At 40.5% G+C, this 19719-nt stretch overlaps 1 protein-coding gene across 1 annotated transcript; it reads right to left on the bottom strand.

The window, feature by feature from the left end:
* Positions 1–70: 70 nt before the first annotated feature.
* LOC110336496 (zinc finger protein 606) lies at positions 71–17970 on the bottom strand. The gene is made up of 7 exons (XM_021219083.1): positions 17580–17970; positions 16549–16631; positions 15806–15862; positions 15286–15377; positions 6641–6767; positions 6286–6381; positions 71–3284 (listed from the first exon to the last, which is right to left on the bottom strand). Exons 2-7 carry the CDS (start codon positions 16577–16579, stop codon positions 1306–1308), a joined length of 2382 nt encoding a protein of 793 aa, XP_021074742.1. The 5' UTR covers positions 16580–16631; positions 17580–17970; the 3' UTR covers positions 71–1305.
* Positions 17971–19719: the final 1749 nt, after the last annotated feature.

The raw sequence follows: 19719 nt of genomic DNA, 5'->3' as shown, positions 1-19719 counted from the left end.
CCAAAGAGATTGTGGTTTACATATTAGTAGAAATCCTTCAGGATCTAGGAACTAGGTAACCAGGTTTCCATTAGTTAGAATTTTCTTGAATTTTATTATCAAATATTATTATAAAAACACTGAACAAAAGTGAGAAAAAGTGGTTAAAAACACAAACTCTGGAGCCAAACTATCTTAAAACTGAACTCCCTACTAGATGTGTCTCTTGGATNCGTCACTCAACACCTCTGCTTCTGTTAATCCATTTGTAAACCTGTAGTAATAATGCCTACTTCATAGAGTTAAGGGAATTGAACAAGTTAATATTTTTTAAAAAACATTTAAGAGGAGGCCTAGCACATGGTGCTTATGTATTTGTAAAACAAAAACTAAAGCTAAACTTAAAAAGACAAAACAAAAAAACCCTTAAATTAATTAATGGGTTAATTTCTCCATGGTTCTAAGAGGTCTTTATCCAAATACACATGGATGTTATAGTAGGTGTTTATATACAATTGTATCCTTATTATTGTTTCTTCTGTTATGTATATTGCTAGTGCCCACAATTATAATTTATATTGATTGCCTAAAAGTTATAAGCTAACTGCCCAATAATTCACTGATACATACCAATGGACATTGACACTACATTATTGAGTATTGGTATCTGTTTCAAAACTCAGTCTCATATTTCTAGGCAATAGTCTTTCTATCTTCTATCATTTGTGATCTCCCTTTACTAATCTTTTCTAAAGAGGTTAACCTTGATCAACAGTAAATGCCCCACTCAGTACTACACTAGTTTTTTTTTTTTTTCATAATTCAGACTTACTAGTCTATATTCTATCTCTTAAAGAGCACCTAGACCCTCCCCTTGTATTATCAGAATCTGTTTCTATCATTATGCACAAAATGCTAATGTGAAGCTTTCCATCTAATATTCCAGGTAGTATCATTCCAGTTAAAACACTATTCTTGGCACAAGACTTTTCTCTTAATAATGCACAAACTTCTACATTTTGATCTACAGATTAGAGCTTTTGCTAAAATACTTTGTTCACCCAATCATGTTCCTCAAATATGGATTCCTTGTGGACCACATAAGAAGCTTAGAACTTTTTTCCTGTAATTTCCTACCATTGAATACAGGCTACATAACTGCTGAAAGGTTTTCTCTAGTCTTTTCATTTATAAACCCATAAAGTTTCTTCTAAAAAGAGATTCCTGCTGTATAGTAAAGACAGTTTAACTAAATTCTTAGTGAAAAACTTCCCTCTTGGTTATACTTTTAGGGTTTCCTGCCCCAAAAGTCTTTGACCTATTTAGTTACAGTTTTTCTTCACTATGATTTTTCTGATGTTGAAGTAAGGCCGAATGACCACTAAAGGCTCTTCCACACTGATTGCATATAAAACGTTTCTCTCCACTATGCATTCTCTGATGAATAATCAGGGAAGAATTCTTACAGAAAGCCTTTTCACAATGATTACATTTGTAGGGTTTCTCTCCGGTATGGTTTCTCAAGTGTACAATAAGGGAAGAACTCTCATTAAATGCCTTCCCACACTCATTGCACCTGTATGGTTTTTCTCCAGTATGAGTTCTCCGGTGTGCAATTAGGTGAGAGCTACAATTAAAGGATCGTTCACATTGATTACATTTATACGGTTTCTCACCAGTGTGAATTCTCCGATGAGCAACAAGGTGACAGCTCTGACTGAAGGATTTTCCACATTTATTGCACTCATAGGGCTTTTCTCCAGTATGAGTCCTTTGATGCCTAACAAGATGAGCCATCTGGCTACAGGATTTTCCACATTTATTACATTCATAGGGCTTAATTCCAGAATGGATAATTTCATGTTTTGTAAGGGCTGAACGCTCTCTGAAAGCTTTGCCACATTCTTGACAGTTATAAGGTTTCTCTCCCGTGTGAGTTCTCTGGTGAGCAATAAGATGGGAGCTCCAGCTGAAGGACTTTCCACACTCAGTACATTTATATGGTTTTGCTCCAGAGTGAGTTCTTTCATGTTTACTAAGAGCTGAATAATCCCTAAAAGCTTTTTCACACTCATCACATTTAAAGGGTTTCTCTCCAGTATGCATCCGCATGTGGGCAATGAGATGGGAACTCCAGCTAAAAGACTTGCCACATTCAGTACACTCAAAAGGTTTTTCTCCAGTATGAGTTCTCTGATGTCCAATAAGATGGGAGTTCCAGTTGAAAGATTTTCCACATTCATTACATACATAAGGTTTTTCTCCTGTATGGATTCTTGTGTGTACAATAAGATGAGAATTCCAACTGAAGGCTTTCCCACATTTGTTACATTCATAGGGTTTTACTCCAGTGTGCGTCCGTTCATGCTTAGTAAGGGCTGAACGATTCCTAAAAACTTTTCCACATTTATCACATTCATAAGGTTTTTCTCCAGGATGAGTTTTCTTATGCTGAATAAGGTAAGAGCTCCAGATAAAAGATGTTCCACATTTATTGAATTCATAGGGTTTTTCTGCAGTGTATGTGCTTGTATGTTGAGTAAGTAATGAGTCATAACCAAAGACTTTCTCCCATTCATTGTATTTATATGTTTTTTCTACATCGCCAATTTTTTGATGTTCCATAAAAGATGAGAAATAAAAGATATTCTCATATTCCTTATATTTCTCATACTGGCTTCCTCCAATTTGAAGTCTTGGGTGTTCAATAAGTGATGGGCTCTGGTTAAAGATGTGATGGTATTCCTTATATCCATAGAGTTTTTCTCCTGTATGTACTGCTTTATGATCACCAAACTGTATAATATGATTGAAAGACTTCACAGCATCAGTACATTTGAACAGATTACCTCCCATTTGCATTTTTGCAGGGTATACAGGCTGAATAGACTGGCAAAAGGCTTTATCATAATCATTTTCACAGGTAACCTTATCTGTATACATTATGGCTGAATTACATCTCCAACTTTCAAGATGTGTATCAGGTTTGTAGAAATGTTCTAATTGAGAAACTCTCTGAGATGGAATTAAGTTTAAGCTTTGGCTGTACTCTGTGCCAAGTTCACAAAATTCAGAACCTCGTTGAGAAAGTACTTGTTTTTGCATAAAGACCATTTGCCTCATACCTGTGCTCTGGTTCATGTGATACATTTCTAATTGGTCTCCATATCCCAGAACTCCTAGCCTGGAGAGCCAAGGACTATCCCATATGTATCTTTCTAACATCATTCCATTGCTGGGTTGTTCTTCCTCAAAAACACTCTGTGCTGGAATCAATGCTTTGCTTTCAATATTTCTCATCCACTCTGAAACAGAAGGGAGAACTGTAAGTGCAAAAGACCTCAGGATGCACTGGTGAGATTTATTATTCATACTATGGAAAGGCTAAAGTATATTTCATTTCAAGTACAGACATAAAAGCCAGAGAAATAGTGAAAAGTAAACAATAGCTGACTATAAAAGAAAGTATATCATGACACTAATAAAACCATTGCGGAGTACTTTCACATGAAAAGGAGGTTTTACAGAAAAAAGTTAGCTATGCAGGACTGAGCTACTCAAACCATGCACATTACTAAACTGGCTTGCTTCATAGCTCATCCTTACCTAACCACTAAGCATCGAGACTATGAAATGAAATGCTGTAAATATAACAGCTTTTCATGTTCACAGCTGTACTGGCTAGTTTTGTGTCAACTTGACACAGCTGGAGTTATCACAGAGAAAGGAGTTTCAGTTGGGGAAATGCCTCAAAGAGATCCAGCTGTAAGGCATTTTCTCAATTAGTGATCAAGTTGGGAGGTCCCCTTGTGGGTGTTGCCATCTCTGGGTTGGTAGTCTTGGTTCTATAAGAGAGCAGACTGATCAAGCCATGGGAAGCAAGCCAGTAAAGAACATCCCTCCATGGCCTCTGGATCAGCTCCTGCTTTCTGACCTACTTGAGTTCCAGTTCTGACTTTCTTTGGTGATAACATCAGTGTGGAAATGTAAGTTAAATAAACCTTTTCCTCCCCAACTTGCTTCTTGGTCATGATGTTTGTGCAGGAATAGAAACCCTGACTAAGACAATGGCCTTGAAGCAGACTATACCAGTTTCTCTAGATAGCTTGTAATTAATGACATTTCTAGTGAAGATGTGCTTTCTTTCTAAAGATCTGGAGTATGTGTGTTTTCAGCTGTATAAGTATTACTGCCTACATGATCAACCTCCAATAAGCACAATGGATTCTGATTTAAGCCCAACCATGTTTCATAGTAGACAATTCACATATCATCACAATTTCTGTTTGGCTTCTTCTGGACCCTACAGATATTGCTTTATATTCTTTTGTGTAATAAACCATAATTCTGATGGACTGGTCTTTGACTTAACAAATAAAGGAAACACAAGTTCCTAACAATTTCTGGCAGGAAGCTGAGGTAGATACCAGTTAGGCCAACAATACAATAACCAAAAAAAGAAAAAGAAAAACCTGAGTTACAACATGATCATAGAGGCTTTAAGAGTGACAAGCTAGAAGGTCACATGTTTATTTAAACTGTTGGAATCCAAAAAGAGAATCCAGGAAGCAACAAAAGACTTGAGCAACTCTTTACACAGACAATCCTTAATATTACAAGTAATAATACTACTCATCAGAAACTATGGAAGCTAAAATAAAAATTCCACCAACCATGAATTTTATACCCATTAATATTATCAAATGATTCCCAGATAAAACCTTGGAATTTGTTGCTAACAAACCTGTCCCACAGAAATGCTAACAGCTGCTGGGGCTATCCTCTTGCAGAAGACCTCAGTTCAATTCCTAGCTAACAACAATCTATAACTACAGTTCTAGAGAATCTAATGCCCTGTTCTGACCTCTGTGGCTCTGGCAATGCATATACATCAGGCACACACACATACCCATAAAAAATTAAAATATTTTTAAGCAAGCAAGTAAGAAATGCTAACAGGAGCTGAAGAAATGGCTCAGCAGTTAAGAAAATATTGCTGAGGACTCAGTTTCCAGCTTTTAAGTCAGATAGCATAAAACTACCTATAAGTTTAGGCACCTTCACTAACTTGTGTGCTCGTGCACACACATAAACAAACAAAAAAATTTTAAAAGAGACATGCTAAAAGAAGTCCTTTAGGCTGACATGGAAAAACACTAAAAAACAACTCAAAGAACACTACTAAAGAAATCATATTTTTTTCTGTTTTTGTGGACAGGGTCTCTATGTAGCCTTGCCTGTCCTGCAACTCAATATGTAGACCAGGTTGGTCTTGAACTCACAGAGATTCACCTGCCTCTGCCTCTGCCTCCCAAGTGCTCAGAATTAAAGGCATGCACCACCACACCCACTGAAATTACCCAGCGAATAATATTGCTTCATCTGATTTTAGAGATAAGACAACACTGGCCACATGACTAAGTGATCTACCAATCTTGACCACCTGCAACATTGATATGATAGAGGGAGAAAACTGACTCCTACAAGTCATTTTCTGCCCTCTATACGGGTATCCACCTACCCCAACCCTACCCCCCAACCCACACAAATAAATATAATTTAAAATTTTAAGAATTCTAACAACTGAAAATTACAAAGGTAAAAATGTCATTAGTTACAAATGTGTACTGATAACATTCAATGCATAAATGTGTAAAAGAGAACAAGCCATATAAAAGCAAAGTTTTTGAACAGCAATGAGATTAAATTAGTATTAATCCAAATAAGAATATTATAGGGATGTTGAGTGTAATCCTCAGTACAATCAATAAGGCAGTAACAAAACAAGCAATCCAAAGTAAAAGAGAAGTGGTGACCAGTACACTGAGAAGCACCAGTAAGTGGTAATGTGGTACAGAGCAGTGAGGCTATGTGAGATTTCAACACACATTTTATGCCACTTTGACTTCTTTAAACCATGAGAAAACAGTCTATATTCAAAAACTATTTTTTGTAAGTAAGTGTTTAAAGCCATAGACTACAGTTTAGAAATTTAAAAATAAATTTTAACATAGGTAAATAACTGAGACCTTAGCTTTGGGAAGTTACAGGAAATATGAACAACCACAAAGCAGATAGAAAAGTGTATGTGTGGTGCGGGGGTGGGGTGACGACTTAGGATACAATACAGTTTTATGAGAGGCTCTGCTCTCAATCAGTAGTAGATGGAAAGGAAACATGAAGTTGAAAACACCCTCGAGGGAATTCTGAATGTATCAGAAAATAACTTCTCCACCTTTAGCCCATTTCTCAAAAAGGAGAGCTTTGAGGCCAAGTTCCTCATTTATGCCTGGGGCATCACCTCACCTGGACAACTGCTTTTAGGATATCCTTGCTCCACCGACCACGGCTCTTCTCCTTGTTCCAATAGGGAGATGACTTCAGGCTTAGCAAGCTGATTCCCTACACATGGAGGAAAGTCATGTGATTTTGGTGAGAAAGTTTTGGAGTTGCCAAAGAAATCTTCCCTTGCCTAGTCTTTCTGTGACTCCTCATGCAGAATGTACACATCCTTTTCCTTTCATATTTTCATAAACATTAGGAATTTCATTCCTGAATTTCAAAGTTCAAGATAATCTTAGCCCTTCAGCGATACAACATACTTCTTTCACAGAATAGCTGAAGACACTGGAGGAAATGGCTTTGTCAGTTTCCACCTTACCCACAGAAAGTAGGTGTCCATAGGTCTCCAGCATCACATCACGGTACAGAGTCCGCTGAACAAGGTCTAGCTGTCCCCATTCTTCTTGGGTAAAGGCCACAGCCACATCTTTGAAAGTCACTGGTTCCTGAAAGAGCATATATGGAATGAGCTGATAGTCTTTGAGGAGAGGAGACAGGATGTAAAGGACACACTAGAAGGCACCAAAAATCTAGCCAGGTGTGGTGATTTACTTTAATCAAAGCACTTTGGAGGCGGAGGTAGGTGGATCTCTGTAAGTTTGAGCCAGTCCAGACTACATAGTGAGTTCCAGGACAGCCTGGCCTATAGAAAGAGACCTGTCTCATTTTTTTTTTTTTTAAAATAAAAGATTCTAGCTGTTATGTGTCAAGTTTAACTGAGTAGCACAGCAAAAAGCGTGCTCATCAAGACATCTCAAAATCTAGAGGGGAATATGCACACACAACATTAATTAGACATCATGAGTGAAAAAGAGAAACGTGGAGCCAGTTAAGAGACACATAGAGGATCTTCAATGTATTTCCCAATTTATTAGTAACTAGTTCTGATAATAATGGCCACTATGAACAGAAATTCCACCCACCTTGACAATGCCCAGTCCTTTCAATACATGAGTAACATCTGGGACCAAAGTAGAAAGAGGGTGCCTATGGACCAGAGAGCTTGTGTTAGAAAAACCTTTGCTCCCGTATGTGGACCTGGGACCGGGGACCGGGGACCTGGGACCTGGAAGGTGATCTGGAATCTGCCACCCTGATCACAGGAGAGTTTCCATTCACTGCTCACTTCCATCAAAGGACTAGAACTAAGGATGAGCAAGATGGCCCAGAGCAACCTGGGCTGAGGGTGTGTGTTATAGCAGTGGTCAAAAACACTTGAGTTAGAAAAAAACTGAAACTGGCTAGCATAGTAGCATCCACCTGCAATCCCAGTTACTCATCAGGGACTGAAGCAAGAAGGTATGAGCTGAGTTACCAGGTTCAATATAAGCCTTCGCAACATGGTGCCAAAAATAAAATTAGAAACCAGTCATGGGACAAGTCTATAACTCGGGGACTCAGAACATCAATACAGAAGGATCAGAGTTTGAAGTCTGCCTACACAACCCTGTAAGAACTTGTTTCTAAGCAAAGAAAAACATAAAACCAAAAGGGGAAAAGGAAAATGGAACCTAGAAAACTAGAGAAGATGAACACCAATCTAACATGTCTGATTTCTGCAATGATTCTTTTATACTTCTAAGAAATCAATGTGAGACTTGGTGTCTGGCCATGTTCAGAGTGGAACATGAGGTGTTACTGTTACAGGCACAGTGTATGGGTGGTAGGCCACAAACCTTGCATCTATTTGCACCTTAGACCCAAGAACCTTTCTATTTTCAAGGTCCAAATAACTGACTAGAATGTGGCTCCCTGGTTACGTCAATCACTGATACAGACAACCCTAAGACACACCTGCTGGGCTCATATGTGTATCATGAATGCATCAGATGCACTCTTGGGGTCCTCTGACTCCTCTCAACAGCTTCTGGCTTTTTTCTTACCTCCATACAACTTTTCCCACAGCCTTCCTTTGTGTCTGTTTATCACATCTTATCAACAACTTGTCAACTAGCCCTCACTACCTAGTATCCAATATCCTTTTTTTTTTAACTCTGCCCAACAGAACTGGATTTACTCTACCTTCAGAAGATGTTCTACTTAAAACAAAACCCTGATTCTTTTGCAAAGACTGCCTTATAACCCCCAAACTTAACCCTTGCAGACACCCTGACACAGTCAGTCGTCCTGTAGCCCATCACTGCTGCTGACCTATACTGAAGCATCTGGGGACAATGCACATGCACTGATGAATCTTCTTTTCAGCAAGCTCTCACCCTGCTGCTTTGAGACTATTAAGCCTGGATGTGGATTTCCGCCTTCACCTTTTCCACACAAAGCACCTAAAAGTGTTAAACATACCATACTCTCTTCTTAAAATACCCTCCAACATTGGTGACAAAGTCAATTTCCTACTTTTCTTGAAGTTTTTCCCAGACCTGCTTCCTTCAAGTTTCCTGTTGTTTCTACAAATTGACAGAGAATTGTAAAAATGTAAGCACGATGAATTTTCGTAGGCAAGCTAAGAGGCCATGCTTACCACCCTGGAATTTCTAGTCCTCGTTTCTTTTTCTTTATCTCATCCTCCATAACTCCCAGATTTCTAGCAACCACCTTTTCCACATGCTTCCTATGTCCTGTGTACACACACACACACACACACACACACACACACACACACACATTTGAATGATCATATATATGAAGATATCAGTTATTCTCTTAGAAGTTAAAATGATTATTGATGTTTTATTAAGTGTATCTTTGTTTATGGCTGGTGGCTTTTGCATCTTTTATGATACCCTGTGTTACTGGTGTTCAAGATAGGGTCTCTCTGCGAATCTTTGGTTGTCTTGGAACTCACTCTATAAACCAGGCTTCAAACTCAGAGATCTGTCTGCCTATGCCTCCCAAATGCTGGGATTAAAGGTGTACACCACCACCACCCAGTCCTATATTATTTCTTAAAGTAGTTCTATCCTTTATCTTTATATTCTTTTTGAACTCTTCTGCTGAATATTGGGTTTCTTAGATAACTAATACTGTTTGATTACCCCTCTTGTGTGTCATAGTCTTGGCAGAGACAGGAGCCCAGGAATCTATTTCCAATACAGAATTCTTTCTATCCACTCCCTCACTGAATTGATTTTTGTCCTGTAGCATCCTGTGTTTAGTATTGAAACCTCTCCAGGCTAAGAGACAGAGAAGAGACCTAACAGTTGTTTGAAAGTTGGCTGAATCTACTATCTGGGAGTTAAGGAGCACAAGATAAAGAGAAAGAAAGATGATAAAAAATACCCAGCCTCACTAGCAATCAAATACATTCAAACTAAAGTAATGTATTTACAAGCACCTTTCTGACCTCACAACTAAAAACAACAACAACAACAACAACAACACCTGATATTAAGTGTGAGCAAAGATGTAAGAAAAAGGGTATTTTCTCTCAGAATGGAGAGACTGAGCAGTGGCTGCAGCTATAGGAGACCCAGCATGGAGACACTAACAGCAGCAGCAGCAACAACAACAACAACAACCCCTAAATCCCAAGACCCAGTAAAATTCTGCTTCTAGGATCATACATAAGCAAGTAGTTAAAACATATACAACGTGAGATAACAGAACACTGGCACAGCTTTGGCTGAAATGGCAGTGAGAACAGTGGTAGAAGATTTAGAAGCCCATCCATAAAAGGATGGGTAGAATGGAATTTGGTGAAGGCTAGTGCCTGGGAGTAAGAAAGAACAAACCTGACCTGTTTATTTCTACCAATGAGAACATACCTTTATCAAAGTAGGCTTTTTAAAACCTACACACAGAGCTGAAGAGATGGCTCCAAGGTTAAGAGCATTGATGGCTGTTGCACAGTACCTGGTTTTAATTCCCAACACCCACATGGCAGGCAGCTCACAACCAGCAGTAACTCCAGTCTTAGGTAATCCACTGCCCTCTTCTGGATTCCACAGGCATTGTGTGCACTCGGAGCATAGACAAACATGCAGGCACAACACCCATACACATAAAACAAAAACAAAAACGTTCAAAGCTACTTGTAGATTTGTGAAAGAGATTGTATTGCCTAATATTCTACATATAAAAATGGACTCTGTATACAAGGACCCCATCCATGTTCAGTTTCTCCAACAGATTGAAGACTATGTAAAGACTGAAAAATAAAGCAAATATGGTAAAACAATTAACTACTGGATTTTGTCAGGGAAGGTACCCTCCCTCTGTGGTTTGTTTCTTGAAACAGGATCTCTATATGCATTCCTACCTGGCCTAGAGCTTGATATACAAACCAGGCTAGCCTGGACATATATGTCTGTCTGTCTCTGCCTCTCTAGTCCTGTTATTTAAGGCATATGCTGCCACACCTGGCTACAGTAGCTCTTTATTCAGAAATAGGGTTTAATTATTCTATATACTTTGCTGTAATAACAGAGCTTGTCAAAAATATCCAGAATTTAAAAAGAAATATCAAACTAGGCCTGTAAAGACAGTTAGCCCTCCAGGTGAATACACCCTGTTGGGGCCACAAAATCAAAGAAGGCCTCATCTCAGGGATAAAGGCGCATTAAATACCTTTAGTCTGCAAATGAAAATGAAAAACCGAGCAGCTGAAAATGATAGTAGATGGCAGTAGGCAGCAGTTTCTGTGGAGAAGGACATCCTCATCACTAAGAGCAGGGAAGAAATAAAGGGTTCTGTGTTACCTCAGGTACTGGGGTGAGACTGCAGAGCACAGCTAATGCTCACAAGTTGGGCTTGTATCTTCCAGTCATATGGTGGGATGACTTGCAGAAATGTCTCAAATTCTTGCAAATGTCCTTGTATATATTACTTTGTATGTATGTTGTGCCTTTCTTTACCTAGGCATTCCTGGGATGTTTACAAACTAGCCACACACTTAAACCATGGGGCCTAAGGTTGATGAACTACATCTTAGTTGTCTGCCTGGTAAAGCTGCTAGCTCTCTGAACTCGTTTCCTCCTTCATGGAACCTGTGGCATTTGTAAGTTTTTTCATTATTAATTCTATATATATATATGTTTTGGGTGCTATTTTATATTTTTAATTTATATTAGTGCCTGTGTGGGTATATGCCATAGGACACCTGTGAAGTCAGCTCTCTTCATCCACCAAGGACTATTAGTTGGCAAGCACACCGCCCGCTGGCCCATCTTACTAGCCAGTCTTTTCTGTTTGTTGTTGTTTTTAGAGGCTAATATTTATATTTTTATTTATACATGTGTGTCTGTGTGAATGTGTGTATGGCCCTGTGTGAGGGTGCCAGTTAAATCCAGAGCAGGGTATCAGATCATCTGGAGCTAGAGTCACAAGTAGTTGTGAACCACCTATCATGGATGCTGGAACCAAAGTCAGATACTCTGAACAGTAAGTACTCTTAAGCATAGAGCCATCTCTCCAGTCCCCAGCTTGATTGCTTACTTATTTAATTTAATTTAATTAATTTATTTATTTTCTTTAAAGACAGGACCTCAAACTCATGGTTCTCCTGCCTTAGCCTCCAAAGTGCTAGGATTATAAGCAAGTCCTATCATACCTGGCTAGTATTAGCATTTCAACACAAGATCTTTGTAGAAAAAAGTCAGTCTTTGCACACAATGACTAACGAGCACACTCATGTTTGCCAAGCTTCTCATCTATCATGTAGAGAGCCTTGGTGGATCATTATAGAAAGCATTTCCAGATTTGGTAAGCTCCCTGGTTGTTTTTTTAAGCAGACTGGGATATTATCACTAAAACTGTTTTCACTATTCCTTGAAAGAACAGGATCTAGGGTTCTACTAGATGAAATTTTACTGACACATTTCCAAGATACAGCTGAGATGGCAGCTTTTGATGTTTCCACCAGGTGAATGCTTTATTTCAGTAATTAACTTGGAGAGAGCCATACAGGAACAACAGGCTCACTGTGTTCCTCACAATCCTGCTTAATTGGGAAGTTCTAGCTGGCTGTGGTGATGAATGCCTTTGACCCAGGACTGGGGAGGCAGAGGGAAGTAGGGTAGATCTCTTCTGAGTTCAATGCCAATTCAATAGCAAGTTCCAGGCTAAGGAGGATCTTAAGAAACCAATACAAGAACAGTTCAAAATTAAAGTCCAAGTTTCCAACAGGGAAAATTCCAAAGTAGTGATCTGGGAAGAGAGCCAGGACTATGTTCTCAGAAATAACAACTCTACAGACATTACAAAGTGTTGCTATTTTAACTGTTTTATTTTTCTCAGCAATAACTAGTCATTTTCAGAATCTCTCACATAGGTTAACCATAGAGAACAGCACAGTGGTTAGTCAGGTTTCTTCACAGCATTTGATTACAGCTAACTTGTATTCTCCTGAGACTGACTCAGGACCCGTCTAGTCTTCCTAGCCTACATTTACTGCTGGTGGTTTTGTTATAGGATGTGAAAATGATGTTCATATTGTGTTTCTTGGCCACTCACAAGTTCTGAAGCCAGATAACCATCACCCTGTGTCCCTTCCGCTTCTCAGGGACAGTGGTACTGCCATGTGATGACAGCACACTTTCAACGCAGTTCACCTGTCAGCTTTGAAACTGCAGGAGGTTTTATTATTATTCTTTAATTTGAGGGAAGGCAAAAGATAAATAGAGATATTACTTTAAAACATTTATCTTGGTATTTCACATTATCTTACTTTATTGCTTCATTATTTTAAGTGACAAATAAAAGACCTAAATATTCAAACTACTTTTTCCTTTTCATAGCAGAGAGTAAGCAGAATAAATTCAAATTTTATTATTTTTTTTTTAAAAAATTTTCATTTGGAAACATTAAGATTTACAAAACTAGAAAGAGAGAATGGGGGGAGGGTGTGGATAACTGAGCCTAAGTCATGAAAAGAAACTATATCAGTCATTTTCAACTTTCTTAATGCTGTGGTTCAGTTCCTCATGTTGTGGTGACCCCCAACCATAAAATTATTTTTGTTGCTACTTCATAATTGTAATTTAGCTACTGTTATAAATGTAATGTAAATATCTGATATGCAACTTCTGTGAAAGGGTCATTAGACCTCCAAAGAGGTCTTGACCCACACGTTGAGAACCACTGCTCTGGGGCATTTTACAATATGAACTGACACACGGAGGCTTAGCATTTAAACACACTTGCTATTCTATCATGTACACTGATGTTCTGATCCTAGTACTCATGTTGGGCAGCTCACAAACACATTTAACTCTATCTACAAAGGACCCAATACATTCTCATCTCTTTGGGTACCTGGGTATACACACATACTCAGAAAATTTTAAGTGACTAGAGAGACTGTTCAGCAGTTAAGAGCACTGGTTGCTCTACAAGTGTACAGACATACATGCAGGCAAAATACCCATACAGATAAATAAAAATCTTTTATTTAAAAATTTAAAAATAATAAATAAATAAGGGGGTAGGTTGGAAAGATGGGTCAGTGAGTAAAGTCACTTGCTTCTAAGCCTGGCATTTAAATTCTGAATTCAATCTCTGGAACCCACATGAAGGAGAAACCCAACTCTTCAAGCAGTCCTCAGACCACCTTACCCTCATCCCTTCTCCACATGTGCACCCCACACATACAAAAACAAATATATTTTCAAAACAGTTTTTAAATTAATAACCCTTAAAACATGCCAAGTTGAAGAAGCCAGATTCAAAATGTCATATGTTATGATTCCATTTAAATTAAATACCCAGAACAGGCAAATCCATAGAGTTGGAAATTGACTAGTGGTTGCCAGAGACAGAAAGGGAGTGACTACTACGGGATATAAAGAATAAAGTGTTCTTTTTGGGGAGACAGAAATATTCTAGAATGAGAAGCTGGAAGCACCATTTTGTGACTATATTAAAAAGCAATGAACTGTATGACTTAAAAGGGTCAACTTTCTACTCTGCAGATATTATCTCAATAAAGCTATTACATTTTTTAAAAGGAAAAAAAGATAAATGGCTGGATCTGATGAAGAACCTAGATGTGAGGGAAAGCAGTGACAGTATTCCCACACCAACACTCCTGTTCTGCGCTCTCTGAGGAGTTACCTGGGGTGCTCTTTTACTCCCAGGGCCCTGCTGGACTCCCCGTGGATCTCTCTGATCTTACTCTGCTCTCCAGCTTCCAGACCCTGATCAGACTGAAGCCTTTGACATCAGCCTTTCTCTCACAGCCTCTCCACTGCACACACCTTTCTAAACACATTCTGGATCATGGTGCCTCGTGAAGCCAACGATTCCGAGGTTCATAGGTTGGCAACAGGAGTGCAGGCCTGAATGCAGATACCAGTCATACAGTTCACCCCAGATCTTTAACATACCCGTGGAGCTTTGGGCAGGCCAGACACCTGCTTACCAGGATGTGCCCACCTGATACACTGCTTTTACCTCTTTGCTTATTAGTCAAGGTAACCTCCCCCTCTACAGTTCTTTAACCCCTACTGACCCCTAAGTAGACTATGTCTCATCTCTCAAGGCATCCGTGGACTGAGTTGTAACAGAGCTTAGGGTTTCCCTCCATGTCTCAGGCTTCTTGTGTCAAAGCATGACTAGCCTCAGGCTAACTGTAAAGTGTCATTACCCAAGTGTGCCACCTTAGAAAGTGGACTGTTAGGTCCTCCAGGTAAAGGCTTACACCTGTTCTTGTTCTCAGAGCAAGCATAGAGTATCTTAGTATCCAGCCTGAATCTGATTCTGAACGCATAAGTAAGAAGGTTGGGGGAAGGAGTAAGGGTTGCCAGCTAAAAATGACTTTCATTCATCTTTCTCAGAAGAGCTGATGACAGAGATGTGTCTCAGCTCTGTGGAGAGGCAGGGTGACAGCAAAGCTCTGTATCATGGAATACTGACTGGATTCCCCTACCTGCATTCAGGAATTGCTAATTGGTTGACTCCTTGACCTATGTTCTTGCTGCTGTAAATTAAGGAATAGTATCAACTAGGGTGGCCAGGGAAAACCCCGGGAACACAGTGACCTTTCAAGAAAAAGCAGAAGTTCCATCTCACCTGGACTTCGGCTATTGGGAGCCCAACTGCCTTTCTTCTGCCCTCCTCAGGGCTTCCCTCCATGTGCCATGCTGGATCCTGAGGACACAGAGCTGTGAATAGAAAAAGAAGTCATGGAGGCACCACTTCCAGGCAGAAGTTCATCATGTACCCTATGGAAATGAGAAGTACTAGGCCTTGCTGCTGCTCCCACCATCACCAGTAAGGAAGAAAGCCACTTCTTTACCCCATAGATGAAGGAGGTGGGTCTTGGAGAAGGTGACACGTGAATCCTCACAGACTTTCTGGTCTGAGCCCTAAGTATCTAGACACTAATTCTCGTGTTATCTGCCCTAGAGATGTCATCATCGCGTCACCCCTACGGATATTCTTCTGACTCCTCTTTATTCCAGCTTTGTAGTGAGGTCGGGACTAAAGAACCACTGGGTCACCAGCTCTGACCTCAGCTATGGCAGATCACTGAAGGAAGACGATAGTACATGGCACCCAACACAGCTGAGGGTACAGGCTCTTGACTCACCCCAGGAGACAGAAGGCTCAGCAGCTGCCATCCCCCAAGACTGGTCCATGAAGGTACCTACAGAGAAGGATCAGATTATGACTGTGGTACAAAACAATGACTAAATGTAACACAAGAAAAAAGGAGCATGACAAAGTCCTATTCAGATTCCAAGGGCATATAAGAAAAATCCAACATAACCTGGATTTGTATAGGAAACACCTGTAGACTGTAGACTATGATTTATTAGCAAGGCAATTAAAAACAGAACCCTTTGAATGGCCAAATAAGTTTCTGATAAGATGTATCATCACCTAATGTTTAATTTTAAGTAGGATACTGCCTTGATGTCTATGATGATGAAAACTTAAAGATAAAACATTCACATATCATTATTAACATTGTTTTAAAAATACAGATTAATATTAATAAGTGAAATACAATACTAAAGGTGAAAAACACAAGAGAACTAAAAACATTTTGACTGTATGTATTGTCTTCTAAAGAGTTCTATGAGTTACGAGAATATCTTATAGAGGTCCTTTTCAGAAGCTGACTATCAAATATACAAAACTTATGTTGTTGTTTACGAATACATTTCCTCTTAACCACTATCCCGTTTTAATTTTGTACCAAGACAGCTAGACCTTCTATTATCTCCCAAAGCGGGCAGCCCTTTCCCAGCCCTGACCTTAAAGTAAGTCTCCTGTAGGGAAAGGTGCAGGAAAAAAAATAAATAAATAAAAATCAAGATTTGGACTCACCCAAGGAGGGCCATGGGTTGATGGCAGCCATTCCTGAGGATTAACCAGCCAGGGTCCTGCCCAGGAGCACTGCAAGTACCAGCCTAGAGACAAAGCAAAAAAAAAAAAAAAAAAAAAAAAGGGCAAAATTGGTCCAGTCTCACAAAAATCCAGCGAGAACAAAGAGAACCCATCCACAAAGGTAACAAGACCCCTAAGAAGCATGATTAAAAAAAAAAAAATGCGCGCGAGCGAACACACACACACACACACACACACACAAAATTGTGCAGTAAGTGGAGCACAAGTAATACCAGCAGTGGGGACGCAGACAGGAGGATCCCCGGGGATTTGTGACAAGTCAGTAGAGTGGAATTAGTAGCTTCCTGGTTCAGAAAGAGACCCTGTCTCAAAGCCAAGATAGAGCGCCACTGAAGAAGATACCCAATACCAACCACATAGTTATCACAGACACAGACACACTTTAGGATAAAGTGTGATCGTTTGCAAAGGTTAAAGCCAAATAACAACCACCACCCCCTGCAAGATCTTCCAGACTCAAGCCCATCGATCCCCTCCCGTAGTCGCGTCAGAGACCAAAAAAAAAAAAAAAAAAAAAAAAAAATGTCTAGAGTCAGACTCCACAAATGCATAGAGTCAGACTCCACAAATGCATGGATTCCGGGTCTTTGTGTAAGGTCGGTACTAAGTTTGGTACTAAGCATTGGCACACTTACAGAGACTCAGATACCCCAGGATTTGAGTCAAAGCTCAAGGTAAGCAAGTTGTAAGAATCCTACACACACACACACCCATAAGTTGCAAGAACCGTGCACGCACATCCTAACGGCACAGCACACACACCCCCTTGTCACTTCAAATTTAAAAGAACCAGAGCCCTTCCCAAGACAGGTTTGACGCCCTTTACAGATCTTTGCTTGGAAGGGACCAGTTATGAGCCTGGCTCTCCTTCCTGGCCTCCGCAACCCCGCAACCCGCAACCCGCAACCGGGTCGCTCCAGGCGCTGGTTTCAGCAAGCTTCCCGCCTTACCTGGCTCGCGGCCACTGGCCCTGACTGCGCTGCGGCTGAGCTGCTGCACCGAGCGTCTGGCTTCTGTCCTGCACCGAGACAAGGTCCCAGGCCTGGCCTACTCGGCCCACTAGGCTCGGCCTTTCCCAGTCTGTAGGAATAGCGCACCCGGACCCCGGACCTGGAGGGGCGAGGGCAATGGGGGCACCGAGTCGGCGAGAGAAGAAAAGGCACCCGTTGCACCCCGGCACTGAGCCAGCTCTGGCCGCAGGCGCCGCTTCTCCGTGGCCGTTCCCACGACCTGCCAGGCTCTCCGTGACAACGACATCGGTAGCCCTTCGGTCCGAAACAAGGCCTTACCTTGGCCGCGGACAATGGCGGCCGCACCCCCTAGAGTCGACCAGGACACACCGCGAGGACTATTGGGAGTTGTAGTTTCAAGGAGCCGCGCTCCTCGCTGCTACCGGAAGTCGGCTAAGGCCATTTTCGGAACATATGCTTCCCAAGTACTTCTCTTGAAACACCCAGACTCTTAGGTTCTGCTTGTTTCCGAGGCCGAGAAGGGCGGTGGTTCTCTCACACGACATCTCTCCCCAACTGATGACAGCCAGGATAGTTTGGTAGGCCAGGAACCTCAGTTTCAGTCTCAGTAAAATGGCAGCTCATGCAAGGTAGCTACTTTCAAAGTTGGAGCTTGATGAGGGTGAGTGATCTTTAGGAAGCACTTCCCTCAACCTTGACAAAAACTGAGAACGTGGTTGTTATGTTATTATTTATACCTTTATTTTATTTTTAGATGAAGAACCTAATTCTGACTGACCCCTTGTATATGAAATGGACTGGAGTTTCTAATCCTGCCTCCACCTCCTGAGTGCAGGGGTTATAGGCATGACAGCTTTTATGCAGTACTGGGGATCCAACTCTAACAACTGAACTGCATCCCTAGCTTAGAAATCCAGTTTCTTTGTAGTGAGTTAGAGGGAACACTGAAAAGTTTAGGTTCGGGAGTAGTAACACTGTGTGTGTGTGTGTGTGTGTGTGTGTGTGTGTGTAAAATGAATTAGTTGCTATAGAGAAGGAACTTTTGGATCTGAATGAGCAATGAGCAAGGCAGACCTCAGAGACAGTTCCATAAGAGAAGGTCATTTAATGAAGGTTTAAGGGTTAGATTTGTATGGGTAATATTAGCACTCACTGGGAAGGCAAAAAGGAGTCAATGTGTGTGGAGAAGCTAAGGAAGAAAAGCAGAATTTAAGGGAGAGGCCTAATAGGTGACGTAAAAAGGCCAAGGTACTGACATAGACCCTTGGTGGACAGGAAAGTGATCTTAGGCAGAAATACAGAATTGAAAAAAAAAAAAAATGGATGGTAGTACACAGCCCCACCTTTAATGATTACACTGAGAAACAATGCTTGAAGGAGTAGTAACAGGTTAGAAGAGAGTCTTTCTACTTTATCCCCAAAGCTCATTCCTCCAGCCAGCAGCCAAAGGTATCTTTAGATTTTCATATCAGGTCTCTATATTTCTTTCACTGGCTTCCTCTTGTAACCTGAATAAAATCCAAACCATAGTTCACAACTTAGAGAACAATGGGACTGGCCTTAGTTTCCCCAACCCACCTTAATTTCCCCTACTACCACCCGCACCCCAAAGCTCATCTCATTTCACTCCTACTCCTAGACTCCAATCTCCTCTAACAGGAAAAGGCCAGTCTGGCTTTGAGGCCTTAACACTTGCTGTTCCCTATGCTTAAAGATGTCTTCCTCATATAGTCACTTGGTGGTTTCTTTTCTTCTTTCAGATCTAAACACAATACCACTTTGGGATACCAGCCACCTCTGAGTGTCTCTCCCCCAACTCTCAATCCAAACACCCTGTTTTGTTTTCTTTATACCAATACTGCCTAAAGTCCTTTGACTTTGTCATTTTTAAGTCTGTGCAGAAAATCTCTCTGTTCTTGTAACTGTATAGAAGAAACAAATTTGCAGTTTCTTAGGGTTTAGTAATGATACATGTATTTGTTCAAGAAATACTAGCAAAGAAGTGTCTCAAACTGCAAGTTACTATGCCTTTTGCAACTGAAGTTTCTTAAGACCAAGAGACAAAAGGAAAGGGGCAAAGGTTAGTTCAAAGCTATCACTTTACATTTTCAGGGACTGA

Source organism: Mus pahari, chromosome 19 (assembly GCF_900095145.1).
Source record: "Mus pahari chromosome 19, PAHARI_EIJ_v1.1, whole genome shotgun sequence".
Taxonomy (NCBI): Eukaryota; Metazoa; Chordata; class Mammalia; order Rodentia; family Muridae; genus Mus; species Mus pahari.
This window is presented reverse-complemented; position numbering and strand designations above follow the sequence as displayed.

Coding starts and splice junctions, on each gene's coding strand:
- LOC110336496 (XM_021219083.1), bottom strand. CDS start 16,579: ATGGCTGCCATCAACCCATGGCCCTCCTTGG. Junction 15,378..15,805: donor TGAGCCTTCTGTCTCCTGGG/GTGAGTCAAGAG, acceptor TTCTATTCACAG/CTCTGTGTCCTCAGGATCCA. Junction 3,285..6,285: donor TCCTAAAAGCAGTTGTCCAG/GTGAGGTGATGC, acceptor CTTCTGTTTCAG/AGTGGATGAGAAATATTGAA.